The sequence below is a fragment of the Mustela nigripes genome, chromosome 4 (genome assembly GCF_022355385.1).
Source record: "Mustela nigripes isolate SB6536 chromosome 4, MUSNIG.SB6536, whole genome shotgun sequence".
NCBI lineage: Eukaryota > Metazoa > Chordata > Mammalia > Carnivora > Mustelidae > Mustela > Mustela nigripes.
This window is the reverse complement of record NC_081560.1, coordinates 11,055,810-11,076,469: the sequence shown is the minus strand read 5'-3', so window position 1 is coordinate 11,076,469 and position 20,660 is coordinate 11,055,810. Positions and strand designations below refer to the sequence as shown.

Below are 20,660 nucleotides of genomic sequence, written 5' to 3'. Positions count from 1 at the left end.
CTGTTTAAAAACATAGATTAGGTTATGCTATTCCCTTGTTTAAAACTCTCTAGTGGCTTTCTATTATGTTACAATAACATTCCAATTTCTTACCATGACCAACATGACTTTCTTGATCTTTCCCTTCGAGTAAAAGTTGAAATTTGTTGTGACAGGAGATTTCGGAAGTTCACAATATTCAGGTTTTCAAAAAAAATGGGCATAAACCTGTTTTAATTCCTGACACACTTTGATAAAATGAAAGGGTTAGAGAGTAGAAAAGAAAGGATTTTGTGAGGTATAAATATATAGAAAAGCTATGAAATGAAACCCAGTCCATCTTCCACCAAGGAGGACTTATCTCAAATCTGGTGGTGCTCTAGACCTTCCATGGGGCCACTTATAAAACTTGCTTTGTTATTGCTTCAGTTGGGAGATGTAGTAAGCTAAGGTCTTTCTGTTGCTTGTGGGATTAAGATAATGATAGACAAACAGACTAGTTATTTTTTGGGCAGAGTCCGGAGAATGTGGCCATATTAGAACTGTGGTAGCAGAGCTAGGGCACCAGTTGTGGGCCCCAAAGGAGAGAGCATGTGTTGTGGGTATCTTAAGGTTTGACCAATAGGACTGTCTAGTGGAGTGAGGAAATTCCAGAAGCAGTAATTTGGCGGCAAATGTTTAGGGGCTGAGGAAGGAGTCTCAAGGGATCACCCAAATAGAGATGCTTTCTCCCCATCAAAGGGAATTGCAAGAGAGATAGCCCAGTGGGAAACCTCCAGAGCCCCCAAATTTTGTCATGAAGGAAAATCAGCATTCAATATCTGCTAGGTGTGAAAAGTACAAGTCTTTGGAACTAGTCCAGTAAGACCCTCCCTGCCCCTTTTCCATTATCTACCTGCATTAACTAATCCCAGAGGGGTTGAAGGTGCAGCCGTCTTGTTATTTTTGTATTCATATGTTGGACAGAAATGCCCAGTTTCTCTTTTGAGGTGTTTTTGTAGCTTAAAGTGATCTTGGGATAATCTGTTTGGTAAGACATGTAGACATGTGGCCTGCTGGAGTCCTTATTCTCTGGCAGAAGAAGGCCTTACTTGGTAAAATTAGAAGATATGGTGGCTAAGAATGAATGAAATTATGACTTGATAATATTATGAGTTCAGCCAGCCATACATGGCAAAGACTGTACTTGCTTGGTCCCTTAGCGCATGTCCCTGAGAACGCCTTCCCCTGCCTGCAGGTCTGAAGGAGCAACTTTTCCCTCTCCAAATATTCTCTGGCAATCTTACTCATCTGTTTTCTTCACAGCACTGATTACTACATGAAAGTATCTTGTTCATATGTGTTCTTATTGTCAGTTACCTTCCATTGGACTGCACGTTCTATAGAAGCAGGAATCCCATCTCCTTGGTTCATTGCTCTATCTGCAATGACTAGAAAAGGTACTCTGTATATATAAGTGCTCAATAAATATTTGCTGAGTGAATGTGTAAAAACTGAGCAACATAGATCTGAGAGTGGGAGAAATGCATATTCACCCAACTTCAGTGAGATCTCTCTTTCTATTGTGGATTATGTATTTTAATATAATTCTACACGGATACTGTGGTTGTGACAACTTTTACATTATTTGCATAATGATTTTTCTTTCATTACAAGGTCACAATCCAAAAGGAAACACATAAAAAAAGTTTCAAATAAATGTGGAGAAAGGACAAATTAGATCAACTTGACTATATTTTCTTTCAAGAAAATAGTTTTGCTTTTTAAGATGGTCTCATAGGGATCTCTTTTAAATGTTGGTGTTGGAGGACAGGACAGCACATGCATCTTGTATGCTATGGTATCTTAGTGTGGCAGATAGACTCTAAGATGGTTTCCCATGACCTCCAACTTTGGGATCTTCACCTTTTTGTAACACCTTGCCCTTTGAGTGTCCCTACAGACTGGACTTGCTTCTAGGCAATAGACTATGGTAAAGGTGATGTTACTTCTGTGATTATACTGTGCTATTTGAGAGTCCGTCTTGCTAGCCAGCTCTGTCTAGAGACTGTGTTTGGTGTCTATGCAATAAGGTGCCATGTTGAAGCAGCTCACTTGGCAAAGACCACCTGTGGCCACCAGGATCTGAGGCAGCCTTCAACCAACATGCAGCAAGAAGCAGATGGCTCTCCATCCACAAGGAACAACCACAAGGAGATGAATTCTCTCCACACGGAACCACAAGGAAATGTGGACCACATTTCCACAACCACAAGGAAATGAATTCTCTCACTGGAACATAAAACCAGTTTAAACCATTATCAATCATTTATACCTCAGAGTCCATGAAAGATTTAAGTTCATGAAGGATTTCTATATGGTAGAAATGTGGACCAAGGCTTCTGACCTTAAAGGGGATGACTACTTGTAGATGAGGTGGATGTGTAACAGGGACGCTCAGCTGGAGACAGACTTGTCTATCATCACTGTTTTGCTTAGGTCTTAGTCATGAAAGTGCCATATACTTGTTACCTATATACTTGACGTCTTAAGAATGATCTGATGGGAGAGGTTATGTTTATAGGGCCCAAAGGGGAAGTAAAAAGGATGGAACTCACTCACAGAGACACTGAAAAACCTTCTACATTGATGCTAATGATGGTAGCATGCAGGCAAAACCAGAGAAGGCAAATCAGGGGCTGCTGGTAACTGAACCCATGGGAAATTTGCATCCTCACTGAACTGAGCTCATCTTTCCCCTGTAGCCTGAGCATTTGTCTTCTAAGTGAGCTGTGGTTCAGATGTAGAGCCTGAGCAGTCTAATCAGGCTCCCAGGAAAGATCAAAAGAGGGGCTGTGGGTGGGGGTAGGGAGGAGGCCAGGGAGCAAGACACAAGGCTCAGAGTGGTGTTTGGAGGGGCGAAAATGTAGCCAGCACTCTCAGCCTTCTTCATGCTCCTCTTTGTCCTTCTGTGTCTCCTGGGAATCCTGGCCAATGGCTTCATTGTGCTGGTGCTGAGCAGGGAAATGATGCGGCGTGGGAGGCCGCTTCCCTCTGACATGATTCTCATTAGCTTGGGTGCCTCTCGCTTCTGCCTGCAGTGGTTGGGATGGTGAACAGCTTCTACTACTTCCTCTACCTGAATGAGTACAGCAGTGGTCCTACGCGGCAGCTCATTGGTCTCCACTGGGACTTCCTGAACTCGGCCTCCTTTTGGTTCAGCTCTTGGCTCAGTGTCCTCTTCTGTATGAAGATTGTTAACTTCACCCACCCGACCTTCCTTTGGCTGAAGTGGAGGTTGCCAGGGTCAGTGCTCTTCATGGCTTCTCTCCTGATCTCTTTCAGCATCACCCTGCTCTTCTCTTGGGGAGACCACGCTGTGTATCAAAGATTTTTAATTAGAAAATTTCCTGGGAACATGACCAGGAGTGGAGCAGGAGGCTGGAAATTCACTATTTCTTGCCCCTGAAACTTATCACCTTGTCGGTTCCCTGCTCTGTCTTTCTGTTCTCAATTGCGCTGTTGATTCTCTGAGGTGACATACAGGGAGAATGCAGCACAGCGCCCATAGCCCACAGGACCCCAGTGGCCAGGCTCACACCAGAGCTCTGAAGTCTCTCATCTCCTTCCTCATTCTTTATGCTCTGTCTTTTTCATCCCTGGTCATTGATGGTGTGGGTTTCTTCTTCTCAGAGAATGACTGGTACTGGCCATGGCAGATTTTAACCTACCTGGGCACATCCGTCCATCGCTACATCCTCATTCTCAGCAACCTCCAGCTTTGAAGGTTGTGCAGGTAGCTACTTCTGTTAGCCAGGGGCTTCCAGCTGTCCTAGGTGTCATGGTCCCGTCCAAAGCCCTGGATGATGATTGAACCAGTCAGTGCCCACTTACATGGAGATACAGTCACAAGCAGATATCCATTGGATTCTACTCTGGGCTTCTTCCTTTGGGAAGGAGAGGAGGGAAATCAAATCTGGGCATTCTGAATGAGATTCCTTCCTTGGGACGCTGTTAAAATAGGGCCACACAGGGCTCAGAGATTCAGAATATAAAATTTTGTCTACTCTCTATTTTGTATCCCCTTCATTATGTGGCAGCTTTAGGTTAAAAAATCTTGATTAACAGTACATGTGATCTCAGTAGCCTCCCAGGGAATGAAGAGAAAATGTGTCTATGGCTGAGCTGTGGATAGGGAAGGAGCATGCCTCTTGAAGATAATGTAATGGTTGCCATGGGAGCCCCAGAGGTTGGTAGTTGTAGCTGGCAGTGCTCAGGGCTGTTATGTCTAATAGCCTTCCCTTCTGTGGAGATCCTTTTTCCTTCACCATCCTTGGAGAATTTGGTTTTAATTTTATGAAAACTACTGGAGGGTTTCTTTATACCAACCCATCTCTTTTCTCATTATTATTTCCATTGTTCTGCCTTCAGTTTTCTCCCCTCTGAGGTCTAAGTGGCAGCCAGAATTTTTCCATGTTTATTCTCTTTTAGAATTACACATTGTGATTTTCCACATTTTCAAATTGTCTCTGGAACTTTTTTTTTCCTCAAGCAAGTCACAAAGTCACATGTGAATTGAATAAACATGTACTTTGAGTTCTGAAAAATGAAGACTCAAGAGTTTCACTTAGTTTGTGTCCAAAAACTAATTTTTTTTTTAAAGAATCATCCTATTAAATCTTATGTTTAAAAGTTATTTTGAAATAGCTTGCTCCATTTACTATACAAACATTTCTAGAAATAATTTTAGAAAAGCTTCTATTTAGAGTGGGGTGCCTCTAAGGCAGGCTTAAAAGTTTTTGCTCAAAGGCACTAGTGTTCAAATTTCAGAATTTGACTCGCAACTGGATGCCTGGTAGAGAGAAATTTTAATGTCCTCTGAGACTGTAAGTTATTTTCCTACTGATTAGGGTATATGTTGCTGAGTGAAAGTGCACTCATGAACTAATCTCTGTGGAGATCATTCCATATTTTTACTTTAAACATTTATTTTTAATAGGTTATATATATATATATATATATATATATATATATATATATAATGTCTCTCCTACCTTCTCCTTCTGAGGCATTCTCATCAGTTTTGTATCCTTCTAGAGATATTTCATTCTATAGCAGAAAGCCACTAATAGTTAACTACCAGACCACTCCACTAACTTACCTATGTACTTACTTATGTATTCCACCAGGAACGAACTAACTAACTAACTAACTAACTAACTTATTAGCTATGTCCTTTCTCCTTGTGTCCTTCTACACAGATGGCTGCACAGTATGCATGCTCTTCTGCTCCTTGCTCTACTTAATATATCTTGGAGATCTACACATGTGGGAACACAGCATTTCCTCACTTTGAGGTTTTCTGGTTTTTGTTTTGACAAGGATGCACTATAGTGTCTTTGATTACCTGTTAGTGGTCATTTAGGTTGCTTCTTGTCTTTTGCTATTACGGCAATGTTACACTGTTGAATGAATCTTCTACATAAGCAATCTTGCACATGTGTCAATTAACTGTAGGATAAATTCCATGAAATGGGATTACTGGGTCAAGTGGCATTTCTAATATTTTTAATTAATTTATTTTATTTAAATTTAATTAGCATATAGTATATCATAGTTTCAGATATAGAGTTCAGTAATTCATCAGGTGCATATAACACCCAGTGCTCATTACATCACATGCATTCCTAATGCCCATCATCCAGTGACCCCATCCCCTCACCTTGCATTTCGAGTTTTGACAGATATTGCCCTACATAGGTTCAGATCAATTTACTTCCCCATTAGCAATTTAGGAGTGCACTTATTTTCATACTTTCTTTTTTGCCAATCTAGGTAAAAAATGCCCTATTAGTATAGTTGTCATTTGTATGGTTCCTATTTTGAGTAAGGTTAATTATTATTTTATATGTTTAGAGCCATTTGTGTGTGTATTTTCTGTAGACAGTCTATATTTTTGCTTACATTTAGATTTGAATTTTTGCTTTTTTCCCCCAAAGATTTCATTTATTTATTTGACAGACAGATCATAAGTAGGCAGAGAGGCAGGCAGAGAGAGAGAGAAGGAAGCAGGCACCCCGTCTAGCAGAGAGCCCTATGCAGGGCCTGATCCCAGGACCCTGGAATCACGACCTGAGCCGAAGGGAGACGCCTTAACCCACTGAGCCACCCAGGCCCCCTGATTTTTGCTTTTTTTTTATTGGCTGGTAAGAGCTCTTTATACCTTAGAAAATTTAACTCTTTGTTTTTGATATGAGTGGCAAAATATTCTCCTACCCTCAGTATTTTTTATTTTAATTTTTCTTGAGACCGATATTAATTTTAAAACTTTCCTTATTTTGAAGTAATTATAGAATCACAGGAAGTTGTAAGGACAGTACAGAGTCATAGGTGCCCTTCAGCTAGCATCCCCCGATTGTAGTATCTTACCTAGCCGCAGTACGATAGTGAGACTGGGAAATTGATACAGGTGCATTACAGTAAGAAGTCTACAGATCTTATTCAGTTTCCCCTTTTTCAAACCTGCATTCATGTGTGTGTGATTTAATACAATTTTATTCCAAGTACAGTTCATGTAGCCACAATTGAGGCACAGAACTGTTCCATCATCACAAAGGAACTCTTTCATGTTACCCCTTTGCATTGTACCCTCCCTGTGTTTTTTATTTTTTATTTTTACTTTTATAACAATGGTCTTTTTTTATTGTAATTTTCTCCCAGTATTTTCCTGTGCATTTTTATTTGGTGCTTTTATTTATTTAATTTTATTTTTTCAGTGTTCCAAGATTCATTGTTTATGCACCACACCAGTGCTCCATGTAATATGTGCCCTCCTTAATACCTACCTCCAGGCTCACCTATCCCCCTACACTCTCCCCTCCAAAACCCTCAGTTTGTTTCTCAGAATCCATAGGTTATCATGCTTTGTCTCCCCCTCTGAATTTCCCCAATTCACTTTTCCTTTCCTTCTCCTAATGTCCTCCATGTTATTCCTTATGCTCCACAAGTAAGTGAAACCATATGATAACTCTCTCTGGTTGACTTATTTCACTCAGCATAATCTCTTCCAGTCCTGTCCATGTTGCTACAAAAGTTGGGTTTTCGTCCTTTCTGATGGAGGCATAATACTCCATAGTGTATATGGACCACATCTTCCTTATCCATTCGTCCGTTGAAAGGCATCTTGGTTCTTTCCAGTTTGGCGACCATGGCCATTGCTGCTATAAACATTGGGGTACAGATGGCCCTTCTTTTCACTATATCTGTATCTTTGGGGTAAATACCCAGTAGTGCAATTGCAGGGTCATAGGGTAGCTCTGTTTTTAGTTTCCTAAGGAATCTCCACACTGTTTTCCAAAGTAGCTGCACCAACTGATATTCCCACCAACAGTGTAAGAGGGTTCCCCTTTCTCCACATCCTCTCCAAAAGTTGTCTACTGTCTTCTTAATTTTGGCTATTCCAACTGGTGTGAAGTGGTATCTCAATGTGGTTTTGATTTGAATCTCCCTGATGGCTAATGATGATGAACATTTTTTCATGTGTTTGTTAGCCATTTGTACATCGTCTTTGGAGAAATGTCTGTTCATGTCTTCTGCCCATTTCTTGACATGATTTTCTGTTTTTTGAGTGTATAACATTGGCTTTCACCATGCAGATTTTTTTTCGTTGTTGAATTTATTTATATATTTTTAAATTTTTAAAAAAGATTTTATTTATTTATTTGTCAGGGGGAGAGAGAGAGAGAGCTCACACACACATACACACACATGTGCGTGTGTACAAGCGGGGGGAGGAGCAGATGGAGAAGCAGGCTCCCCACTGAGAAAAGAGCTGAATGTGGGACTCAATCCCAGGACCCTGAAATCATGGCCCAAGCAGAAGGCAGGCGCTTAACTGACTGGCATCCCTTGTTGAATTTATTTAAAACAATAATGAGGTATTCCTCACTGTGATATTAAAAAAAAAATGCCTTTTGGTTTCTTCTAGTGCTTTCATTTTTATATTTAAATACTTGACCCTTCTGGGATGTTTTCTAACACAAGATATCCTAGATGCATAATTTTTCCCCAAAATGCTTAGCTTAACCATTTAATGGTTAACTTAACCATTTAATGGTTGCCTTAACACTTTTTATTGTATAATTTTTTTTCTTGACTGATTTAAAAAGCTACTTTTTATTATTACTAAATTCCTATACATGTTGGTTTATTTCCAGACTTTCTATTCGGTTTTGCTACCTTGATATGCACCAGTCATGTACCAGTACTACAGCATTTTGCCTATTTTAGGTTTATGATGTTTCAGTGACTGGTAAACTAGTCTTTCTTCATTAATCTTCTTTTCTAACTTTCTTGGCCATTATTTAAAATATAATAGTGTCTGGTCCCAAACAAAAATTCCTTTTTAGGAAAATTAAGTTGGATATAACTAAATGTATAATTCAACATAAGGAGTCATACATATACATGATGTTGCATCTTTCTGTTCAAAAATATAGTATGCTTTTCCATTTAGTCATGATTTCTTTTATTGCTTTCAGTAGTGTTTTAATTTTTTAAAATGCATACCTTTTACATGATGTGATGTGAATGCTTATGTATAATTAACCCTTTATGCCTTAGTTTCCTGGCATATTCACTGAAGTAATAACAACTGTCTCGAAGTAATTGCAAAGACTAAAGTAGGTAATATATGTGCATGACATGTTAGTGTTCTTCATATTATTAACAATAATAATTATAGTATTAGATAGTTAATATTATTTAAAAATTATTGGGGTGCCTGGGTGGCTCAGTGGGTTAAGCCACTGCCTTTGGCTCAGGTCATGATCTCAGGGTCCTGGGATTGAGTCCCACATCGGGCTCTCTGCTAAGCAGGGGCCTGCTTCCCTTCCTCTCTCTCTGCCTGCCTCTCTGCCTACTTGTGATCTCTCTATGTCAAATAAATAAATAAATAATTCTTTAAAAAATTATTTTCTGTATCTGCATCAGTATGAAGAAAGTTGAGAAACCCAAGTATGGTGAGGACATTTCTAGACACCAGGAAAAATTAGTGTTTTTTTTTTTTTAACTCCTCTTGTTTTTTTCCCCATTCTTTTAATTTTTTCAACTACTAAATCAGGACAATATGTTAAATATGAGTGAGATAAAGAAAAACCACTTGTGGTGGGTAAGGAATCACTTGAGAAGGGATTCGGATGCTGAAGGAGGTCACTGGAGATTCACTGGGTGGGTGACTCTCCGAGAACAGTTCACTTAAGCAGCTTGAAAAAAATTGTTTGAATTCTAGTTAGTTAGGATATAGTGTAGTATTAGTCTTGGGTATACAATAGAGTGATTCAGCACTTCTATACATTATCTAGTACTCATCACAGCAAGTGCACTCCTTCATCTTCATCACCTCTTTCCCCTATCCCCCCACCCATCTCCCTTCTGGTAATCATGTTTGTTCTCTGTAGTAAGAGTCTGTTTCTTGGTTTGTCTTTCTCTCTCCCTTTTTTCCCCTTTTTTCATTAAGTTTTTTTTTCAAGCCCCTATACAGGGCTTGAACTCATGACCCTGAGATCAAGATCTGTGCTGAAATCAAGAGTTGGAAGTTTAACTGACTGAGCCACCCAGGTACCCCTGATCATTTGTTTTGTTTCTTAAATTTCACATAGGAGTGAAATCATATGGTATTTGTCTTTCTCTGACTGACTTATTTTGCTTAGCACTTCAGTAGCTTTTGACATCAGCTGAGGGAGAGAAAGAAAGAACTAAGAGTTGTGTTTTTACTTTGAAGACATAAAGGGGAAAGGGAAAAACCAGATAGGAATAGTAAGAGTTACTAAACATTATCTAGCTGTCTTTAAACCATGTTCTATATTATGCATTGTCATGTCACTATATTGAGCTGTTCTATTGCGAAAGGAAATGAAAAGACTGAGAAAATGTATTGGAGATTAAACCAGCAGGAAATCAGATTGATTGGTGGACTTTGGACCATGTGCTAGACCTTCCTCAGCCCTCTTCTGGTAGCAAATTTCCTAATGGCAAATTCAGTTCTTGGTATCAGGAAAGCTAAACTAACATCCCTGTCTTTATTGATCCATGGCAGATATCACAGATCACTGCCAAAGGTTTCACAGAAGACATTTTGTAAAATTTAAAAACATAATGCAAAACAATATATAAGTCACGATGTGTTAACATTGTAGAAGGCCACAGATTGTTTGAGAATGTATTTGGTGAGCAGATATTTTTGGGGTGTCTATCTGTAGACACGCCCTATGCTGAGGATAAAGTACTGGGCATTACAGATGGTGTTTCTATCCCCATAGTGTTTATAGTCTCGTGGAGAGCCCGGCAAAGTGTCTAGTCATATAAATGAGCATATCATTACAAATGCTTCAGCAGGTGATAACATTGTAGATGAGATGACATTTAAACACACAATTCCAGGTGCTTGTAGACCTGGAAACCCGTCCGTGAATTCCAGTCTGGGAAGCATTCTCTCTGGTGGTATCTTGGCTGTGTGATAGTGTGAAGCAAAGAGTGCTTTAGTAGGGGGTGATTTTTGTTCTGGATGGAAGAGACGGGATTTGTGCTTTCCTGACAAAGCAGGGAGGTCTTACCATCAGGGATCCTCTACTATGAAATTCCCAGGTCTGTTCAGGATGGCCACGGAACAACGTTCCCACATGCCCATTTACTCTTTCCTTTGTCTCCGAGTGACTCTAGAAATACTCCCCTAATATATAGTTCCCAGCTCAGACCTGAGTTTTTCTCTCCTATTCTTCACACATTGGCTTATTTTCCATGAAAAAAGATAAAAGTATGAAGACTTTGCCAGGCTAGTGCTTTTGGTGAGACTCAGACCCGTTTTGTGAATCAATATTAGAAAAGCAGACTCCAGATTCCTCCTTAACCAGAATGGGACCTGTCTAACCTGAGGGTTACCTCTTGAGACATGGCATGAGATCAGAAAAAAAACAGGGTTGTCACCGCTTACAAAAACACCAAATAAACTCTTTAGTTTTACTCAGGCTTCAGAGTGTTAATCAGATGGAATGGCTAACTTTTCATTTAAAGAAGAAAAAAAAGGAAAGTAGAAGGCACTTTATAGTTACACCTCTGTTCAGTCTCAACTTCAAGATCTGTTCACTTTTACTTTCAACATTTCCCTATCTCTTAAATAATTTCTAGTCTATATTCTTCCCAACTCTTTTGGTCTTTGAAACCTTATCTACCTGCTCTACAAAGTCTGCCCTAATTAGAGGAAGTTGAATTACGAATAGCCGTTTCACTTACTCCCTCTAGTTAAGCATAAAATAGAGAATTTGTTAGACTAAGGGAAGAAAAAGTCTGTGCTACTTGTTTTTGTCTAGTTAGTCTAACAGTCCTGCTCTAGAGAAACAGGACAGCTTCTGGAACACCCTGTAAGATATGTTACTTTCCCATATCAAAAACTCTCCTATGCCAGGACCTCTAAACTAATTATTTGGCCTAGTTTTCAGACCCCTACGAAGTCAACCCTCTCTTTCCAGCCTTACTTCTGCCTCATAAATCCTCAGAGTGAAGTCTTTGCACTAACCAAACTGGTTTGCTCACTCTTTCCCAGACAAACCTCAGTTTTTTCAACCTCCTCACTTCATTTGTGTTGTTCCCCCACTCACCAAGAATAGATCTCTCTCTCGACTCCCTCAGCTGTCAAAATCTGACCATTTTCTAAGGCCCCAAATAATTTTTTCTTCTTCTTTAATCTGCCCCCTCTTTTTAAAGAATTTATTTGAGAGAGAGAGCATGAGAGCAGAGAGGGTCAGATGGAGAAGCAGACGTGGGCTTCATCCTGGGGATTCCCGGACTCGGGGATCATGACCTGAGTAGAAGGCAGACGCCTAACCAACTGAGTCACCAAGGTACTCCTCCTTTAATCCCTTTGCAAACTATCCAGATTTTTCCCCTTCATGGGGGAATTTCATGAGTTCAGTGGGGTTTTTAATGTCTGACCTGTATTTAGTAATTAACCAAATATCCCCTTATTTAACTTTTTGCATTGTTGGATTATGTTTTAAGTTCTTTTTTCTTTTTTGGCACCTATCTTTTATCTTTTTAAATAGTCTCCAGGTAGCTGGGAAGGATCTCCTATCAGACTTTGCGTGTCTCTTATGGTACCTGGAGTGGTGTATTGCACGCAAATCTTTTTACTGATTGATATTTCTTTCTGAGACCTGAATGGTGTCCCAGGTCCATCATGCTCCTAGCATCTGGGAGGAGGGTGTTGGGATGATAACTGAGGTGAGGAACGGCTTCGGGCTGGGCACAGAAGAGGTGTCCATTAAATGTGGTATTTGGTGATTGACTGTAAAGATGAAGTTGACAAGTTTCACTGTCCTTAGGAAGTAGCCTTCTCTTTCTCCTTCTCAACTTGTCTATATTTCTCTGTTAACACAACTAACTTCCTGCACAGCATTCAGGTTTGGGCCCCACCAGCACCACAACACTGGAGCCACCATTACAACTGGGTGTGTGTGACACTCACAGGCCACGTGGTTCAGCACGTGGTGTCCCCAGGTGTGCAGGCATATGGTGACCACTGTTTCCACCACAGAAGTCACCAGGCTTATAAGCCAAGAGACAGCTGCCATGATACAAGTGGTCACCGATAGCCATGTAGCAGTCATAGGCCATAGCAGCCAATAGCAGGAACTCAGTACTCCCCTGGGCCCCCGAGAAGAAGAGCTGGGTCCCACACTGGGTGAAGGAGATGGTCTTCTTTTCCAGCAGGAAGTGCACCAGCATCTGGGGGACCCCACTAAAGGTGTAGCAAATGTCCACCACTGAGAAGTTGCAGAAGTACATGGGCAGGTGCAGGAGGACAATGAGCCCATTGCCCAGTGGGGTCAGCAGATAGGCAGCCCCAAATAGGACAAACAGTCCAGCCTGGGTCTGCCTGTCACTGGAGAGCCCCAGGAGGACAAACTCACTTTCCCAGGTCAGGTTGTCCCTCCTCATGAAGCAGGTGGAGTAGGTGGCCAGCAGGAGGAGGTAGCTCAGAATCAATCAGAATTAAGTTTGGGCCTGAACAAAGGACTGTAAGCAGAACTGCAAGAACTTGAATGTTTTTTCTATTAGACTCTGAGCCTCTTGAAATCAGGGATCTTTGGTGATTTTCTCTTTCTTTACTTTTTTTTTTCTTTCTTTCTCTCTCTCTTTTTTTTTTGAGAGAGGCACAGAGAGAGTGCATGCAGAGTGGAGGTGGGGCAGAGGAAGAAGGCTTAAGCAGGCTTCAAACCCAGTATGGAGCCCCACCCACGGCTTAATCTCAGGACTCTGAGATCATAACCTGAGTCAAAATCAAGATTTGGATGCTTAAATGACTGAGCCACCCAGGTGCCCCTGTGATTTTTCTTTGTATGCAAAGATTCCTAACAAATGTTTCACAATAAAATTTTTGTTGAATACACAAATTAAAAAAAAAAAGTTAAAAGCAGTGGCCTTGAGGATTATTCTCTGATCCTAAGATATAGGACTTATGTTCTGGACTTCCTCCTTGTCCTTACTACTCACACTGGAGCTTATGGTTCTTCCTGTTCCTCCCATAAGCCAGGCTAGGTCAGTGACAGAGAAAATCGCTCAACTTGGTTCTCATTGTACTGATTAATAAGGCTTATTCCTGGGTTGATAAGATCAGGGCCTCAATTATATTAACTATAATTATGTCCCAACTTCTTGTGATTATGCTATTTCCTTGGTGAAATGCTGGCATTTATTTGAATGGTAAAGTAAGTGATTTATAAAAGGTGAATGCATACATCACTTATTTGCAGTGATAGCATTTGGAACCTGACGGTGCCCACAGATGGGAGTCAGTAAGGGAGTGCCTCTGAAACCCTTTGAGCTTTGTTATGTGTAAATCCTCTGTCATAGCAGGGGCAGGTTTGCCCTTGGAACACCTCCCTGTTTACTTTGCTGGTCTTTAGCCTCTACCAAAGGATAAGATGTCATATTTTCCCCGCAGTATAAATGTACTAAGCAATTTTATAATCTTTGTTTATCTATATATTAATAGCAAGTCCCACTAGCTCCATTGCCATATTTACATTGTGTATCTTTGCAACATGGCGGGAGGAGATAGCATTATTGGCTAGTTTAGGAATAAGGAGAGACCACAGAGACATGGAGAAGAGTCTGACTGCTGGAAAAGCCCATTTGGATGCTCACTAGGGAAGCTTGAGATGGAAGGAAAAAACTATACATATTAGGATTTGCCTATGAAAATCCCACACAACCCATGGTGGACACTAGGGCAGTGCCTGCCACAGTAGCTACACAGTAGAATCACCTGGCACACTTAGAAGACTCCAGAAGCCCAGAAAAAACTCAAGAGCAATTAAGTCACAATCTCAGGTGAGTGACACACAGATATTAGTATATTTGTAACTTTTAACATTTCCCAAACAATTAAAATGTGACAGAACCTTTTAATCTTATTTTTGAAGATTCAAGACATATTCTTTTTGGGAGAGGAATATGTTTTGAGATAAATCTGGAAAGTTTTTGTGGAGGAACGATCTTTTGGGCTAAACTTCTCATTCTTTGTTAGAAAAAGTTGAGGTCAAGAGTTTAAATGATTTGCCTGAAATTCCACTGGATCAGTGAAAAAGTGATCCTTGGTATGTTGCCTTTTTGTGTGTGTGTTGGGTCTTTCCTTAGTCTTACTTTCTTAGGTCTTGCCCAAAAACAGTATTTCAGAGTATCTTAGACCCTGGGAAGAAGTAGTAAATATCAAGTGAGATTTTGTGTGAGAAAACCCTTCATAAATTATCTAAATGAGAAGGATCTGTATGAGAAATAATGAGAGATGAGTCACAGAATCCAATGATATGGAAATGAAAACAATTCAACCCAAGTTTTTCTAACCAGGCTCTCTTTCTAACTCAAAGATTAGGCTTATGGCTGGATGGGGGTGAAGAGCACGGAGTCCCTGGACACACCTCTGTCTAGCCAGTTTCCTTCCTTTCAGTCCTTCTGTGTCCAGAAGGTGTCACTGTAGAAAATGCTAAGAATAGACTGGCTTTGGCAGGGTACCCCACTGATTTTCTGAGCCCTGTACCTGAGATGGAGCCCTATTCCCACTGAGCCTATTTCCTTCAACACTGCAGTAAGTAGCCAAATTTACTTCCCAAATTTGGCTCCTGAGTGTCCAGAACACCATTAACTGAAATTCTCACCAGGGAAGAGAATGAAATGCAAAATGAGAACAGAAGGGAAAACAAGCTGGAAAGAACTTTTAGGATCTTCATGTCTACCTTGTCATTTTGCAGAATGAGGAAACTGAGGTTCAGGGAGCAGGAGTGATTCTTTGAGGTGGTTTTGCCAGCTAAGCTCAGAGCTAGAACTGGGTCTGGAATCAGAGGACCCTATTCCATGTTCTTCCTGCTATATCATGTGTGTGATCACTTGGAGGGTGGAGTGTATCATAGCAGGTGGTGGGGAGCAGCACACCCACAGAATGATTTGTGTGACAGGTTTGATTTTTGTTGGGGGGAGGGTGATGTCAGGAAGTGGGTAGTGCTTAAGATGCTGCTCTGGGGGGACTTGGAGCTGCTGCAAAGTGATGCAAGGAAACTGGCTGAAAAGCAGTTTGGAGAGGCCAGCCGACTGGTGGCCCAGTTCATTAGATACCTGACCTCCTTCCATTTTATCGTAGACTAGGGTATCACACTGCTCGGTGCTAGATGCTCCACTGGTATGTGATGAAGATAAAAAAAAAATACATTAAACTGTAAGAGCTTGTGATTTGTTCTTCCTTACTAACTAAAGAGAAAACTGAGGTTTCCTTGCTGTGCAAAATGCAGACATTGGCAAAGAGCAGACAAGCACCTAAACACGGAGGCACTAGAGAAAGGAAAAGATAATTTGTTGATTTGGGAAGAGAACTTAGTAGTTATAGAAGAATCTAAAAATGATGATGAGTTAAAACATTTTGACTGGAGATGGGGCTGAGTGCCTTCCATGGGAGTGGGAGCAGGGAGGAAGAGAGGCTGATGAAGGGATGAAAGGTATTGAATCCATTTCTGTTAAGTATCTAAAATAGGCAAATCCATAAAGGCAGAAAGCAGATCAGGGTTGCCAGCACCTGGGTGAAGGGAGGAATGGAGAAGGTCTGCTTAAAGGGTATGAGGTTCCCTTTTGGAGTGATGACAATGTTTTAGAACTAGAGAGACAGAAGGTTGAACAACATGGTGAATATACTAAATGCTACTAAGTTGTACACTTTAAAAAGGTAAAAATCATAACTCATATGTTACGTGAATTTTATCTCGATTAAAAAAAAAAGATTTTACTAGAATTTAAAAAGGTACTCCAGGGGCACGTGTGTGGCTTAGTGGGTTAAGCATCTGACCCTTGATCTCAGCTCAGGTCTTGAGTTTAAGCCCTGTGTTGGGCTCCACATTGGGCTCCATGTTGTGCATGGAGCCTACTTAAAAAAGTAAAAATAATAAAAAAATAAAAAGATACTCCATTTCCTCCTCCGCAAACTTTTGGCCTTTTCTCAGCAGATTGATTAGAAGTTTGAATTATTCTCAATTTATGTTTTTTTTTTTAATTTTAAAATATTTTATTTATTTCTTAGAGAGCAGAATGAGAGAGAACATTAGTGGGGTGAGGAGAGAGAGGAAGAAGCAGACTCCCTGCTGAGTAGGTCACCAGATGCTGTTGTGGGGCTGTCATTCTAGGACCTTGGGATCATGACCTGATACGAAGGCAGTCGCTTATTGGACTGAGCCACCCCAGACACCGCTCAATTTATGTTTTTTTTTTTTTAATTTATTTATGGGAAGACAAACCAGATATCTGTAATATTTAGGTAAGAGATACTTTAATTTTTAAATGTTCTAAATATTTTTCTGGAAAAAATTATCTCTATTTCACTTTCTGGATTAGAATGTTTAGTGCTCAGTCACTCATTGTGTTACCAGAGTAGAGCAAACTTGGAAACAGATTCCTTGCTGAGTAGCTCACTTGGCTCACCTCTGATGGTGTGTGGCATGATAGTCAACTGTGAATTCTGAACACATCTCTCTTTTCAGAAGAGTACATCCTTAGACCTGATTGTGTAGAAAGTATGTGTTTGAGGTTCTGAAGGCTTGACTTTTTGGCCAGCCATTTGCCACCACTGCAAGCCCGAGAGCGTGGAGGCATGTAGACTGATGTTCAGATGACTCATGCACAGTCCAGTCCTGTTCATCAGGGCTGTGCGGATTATTCCTATGTCTTTGGCTGCATGTCCCTGTGTGAATTCCCCACCCTGCTGAGCTGGGCTGGACCATGTGTGAGTCACATGGGTGACCTTTGCACCTCTGGCCCAATGCCTGTTCCATCCCTTGGGCACAGTGAATTTTGTAAATTACAGCTCCCACCTTCCCTCTCTTTTCTCATTGATTATAGGAAAGCTTAAACATACAGTTGTAGATTTTTGAAGGAAATATACTTTCCTGGCATAAGTTTTGTGCATTGACCTGACTTCTGATTTGATCTTCTTTTCTAATTCATATATGCTGCTGGGGTATCTTTTTTTTTTTTTAGTTTAGTTTTCTGTAGTGTGTATGTATTTGTAAATTATAATTCACATTTTTATAAGTTAGGGACCAAAAATAGAGCCCAGGGATATAATCCATTTCATTGTTACCTCAAGCGATAGTGAGTGGAACAGACTGTGGTCCTCCTACCTGCTCCCTTACACCATGCACTTGCACAGACACATGCATCCATTATGCTGAAGACACACACTCCAAGATCTATGGTCTTCAGAGTGAGGCCTCTTAAGACAAAGTTGTATACTAAAGTTTTGATTCAGAACTGCTCATCAGAACTCGACTCAGGGCAGCCTTCATCTCTTTGTTCCGTAAACTGTAGATGAGTGGATTCAGCATGGGGGTTACCACACCATAGAAGAGCACCACCACCTTGTCCTGCTCAGCCGAGGCTGTGGAGTAGGGCTGCATGTAGGTAACCAGGGCCATCCCATAAGACATGGAAACCACAGTGAGGTGGGAGGCACAGGTCCCAAAGGCTTTGCGGCGTCCCCCTGTAGAGTGGATCCGTAGAATGGCTGCCACAATGTAGGCATAGGACAGTGAGACCAGGCAGCAGGGCACCAGCAGCACCACCACACTGGAGGCCAATATGACCACCTGGTTGAGGGTGATGTCAACGCAGGCCAAGCGGACGAATGCCAGTGTCTCACAGGCCACATGGTTCAGCACATGATGTCCACAGGTAGGCAGGCGCATGGTGACCACTGTCTCCACCACAGAATTCACCACGCCTACAAACCAAGAGACAGCTGCCAGCCCAATGCAGCACCTTGGGCTCATCACTGCCACATAGCGCAAGGGGTCACAGATAGCCATGTAGCGGTCATAGGCCATAGCAGCCAGCAGCAAGAACTCAGTACCCCCCAGGGCCAGTGAGAAGAAGAGTTGGGTCCCACACCGGGTGAAGGAGATGGTCTTCTTTTCCAGCAGGAAGTGCACCAGCATCTGGGGGACGCCGCTAGAGGTGTAGCAAATGTCCACCACCGAGAGGTTGCAGAGGAAGAAGTACATAGGCAGGTGCAGTCGTGCATCCAGTCCGATCAGGAGGATGATGAGCCCATTGCCCAGCAGGGTCAGCAGATAGACGGCCCCAAATAGGACAAACAGTCCAGCCTGGGTCTGCCTGTCACTGGAGAGCCCCAGGAGGACAAACTCACTTTCCCAGGTCAGGTTGTCCCTCCTCATAGAGCAGGTGGATCAGGCTGCCAGGAGAGGAGCAAAGGCAGAGAGGGGTAAGTAAAGGTCTCACTTTAGGAGGAAGGGACAGCTGGACTCTCAACTAGATTGAGATTCTCTTAAGGACAAAGTCCCTGTTCTGGTCATCCTTTTGTGGCTAGGACCCAGCATGGTTATAATTACAGAGGAGGTGATCATTCACAGTACAAGGAAAGAAAAAAAAAGTGGTAGAAAAGGAAAGAAGGAAAGACAAAAAAGAAAGTTAAAAAACAAAGAAAAACTAAGGAAGAAAGTTTGGACATCAGAAAAGGAAGGGAGTGGAAGATAGGGAAGAAAGGCAGATCTGGTTTGAAGCCAGCATCTGTTTAGTCTCTGTGCGTGCTAGGGCCTATGCTAGATATCAGACACCTGCCTGGGAACAAGAAAGATGGAAACTTGAGTCGTGCTTTCTTGGTTCTTGTAATTTAATCAGGAACACCAAGATTAAATTAATAATTACAAAAATTAATTAAGTATAATTGTGCTAAGTATTTTGAAAGAGAAGAACAAGGTTACTAGTTTAATTAAATTTGTGGCTATAATTAAATTACCACTGGTTATGTCTTACTTCTCAATAATGTGCAATTTACATAGTAAGCTGCAGATATTTATTTAGATGCTTAAGTAAATGATTAGCAAAATAATGCAGTGAGGGCTTTTGGAAACCAATGATCATATTCCTACTGAATATGAACTGACTGAAATCCACTGAATCTTTCAGAGGGAATGAATTCTCCTTTCTTAGCTAGGATTGTGTTGGATTAACTCCCTTCCAACATGTTCACCAGCCCACTATAAAAATAGAATTAAATGCCACCAGTTTTTCTTAATAGAATATAATCTCAAGGTGTATTTTCTGCTCTTAAAACAGTTAATAAATTAATTCATTTAGTAAAAATATTTGAGTCTATGAGGCACTATGCTTTCATCCAACTTCTAGCATAGAATGCCTCTCAATGTTAGGAACTTATGTTTAGAAAATCAACAGTACAAAAGAATCAAATAAGAAACTTTAAAATAAAATCTGTGACTGTCAAATGAGTCAACCAAAGAAAGGACAAAAGGAATACATCAACAGTAAGGATCCACAGAATCAAGTACAATAGAACTGAAAAGGGTAATCTGATTGAGATTTCTTCTGGCTGGTAACAGTGGCCTGTGGAGAGCAGAGAACCTGGGAGGAGCAGGCATCTCTCACTTTCCCTTCAGCTCTTGTCCTGCAGTGGCCAGAGGGCTTCACTACAGAAACAAAACAAAAAAAACTAGATTCTCAGGTTTGGAGGCCCCGTTCACCAGAAGATGGTGGTTGGTGGCTGGGTTTTGAACACCACCCCAGGAAGAATTTGGCTGCCCGAAAAGCCAAGTCCTTGTATCAGCCAGAGGAAATAGCTCCACTCTGATCTTCTATGATCTGTAGGCTGCTAAGCATCCAGAATTCAACCCTTCAGAGTTACTGTCATGGATTCAGATTCCCTTCATAAGAGCCTGGTTAATATATAAGAAAATCAAGCATGTGAGAAGCGAAAGGAGCCATACAGATCACATACTTCATTCATTTCATTGTATAGATGAGGAAACCAAAGAACAGGAGTAAGGTGGTCAGCCCATGTGTCGTATCTTCCAGGGAACCAAGCTGGCACCAAGTTTTAAGTGTGCATGGCACATTCTCTGCTCCTATAGTAAGGGGTGGGAAGGAGTTGTGGAAGGATGTGGACTAGAAGGGAGATGCCTGAGGAATCTTAGATTAGAGGCCCAGCACTGCTATCTTGCCATGTAGAGAAATATGTGTAGTGAGTGGGAAAAGCTCTGAATGAGAAGTCAAGGCATCCAAGTTCTAATTTTCCTCTTCTATTCACCTGCTAAGTCTCCTGGGCTAGTTACTTGACCTCCCTGAGCTTCAGTTTC

The 20,660-nt window shown here is 41.2% G+C and overlaps 1 protein-coding gene and 2 pseudogenes across 1 annotated transcript; 1 reads left to right on the top strand and 2 right to left on the bottom strand.

Annotated features, from left to right (window-relative positions):
* Positions 1–2,882: 2,882 nt before the first annotated feature.
* On the top strand, positions 2,883–3,794 carry LOC132014879 (taste receptor type 2 member 41-like; annotated as a pseudogene).
* Positions 3,795–12,368: 8,574 nt separating this feature from the next.
* LOC132015500 (olfactory receptor 2F1-like) lies at positions 12,369–12,951 on the bottom strand (annotated as a pseudogene).
* Positions 12,952–17,783: 4,832 nt separating this feature from the next.
* Positions 17,784–19,155, bottom strand: LOC132014878 (olfactory receptor 2F1-like). The gene has a single exon (XM_059395577.1). It carries the CDS (start codon positions 18,723–18,725, stop codon positions 17,784–17,786), a length of 942 nt encoding a protein of 313 aa, XP_059251560.1. The 5' UTR covers positions 18,726–19,155.
* Positions 19,156–20,660: the final 1,505 nt, after the last annotated feature.

Coding starts and splice junctions, on each gene's coding strand:
- LOC132014878 (XM_059395577.1), bottom strand. CDS start 18,725: ATGAGGAGGGACAACCTGACCTGGGAAAGTGAGTTTGTCCTCCTGGGG.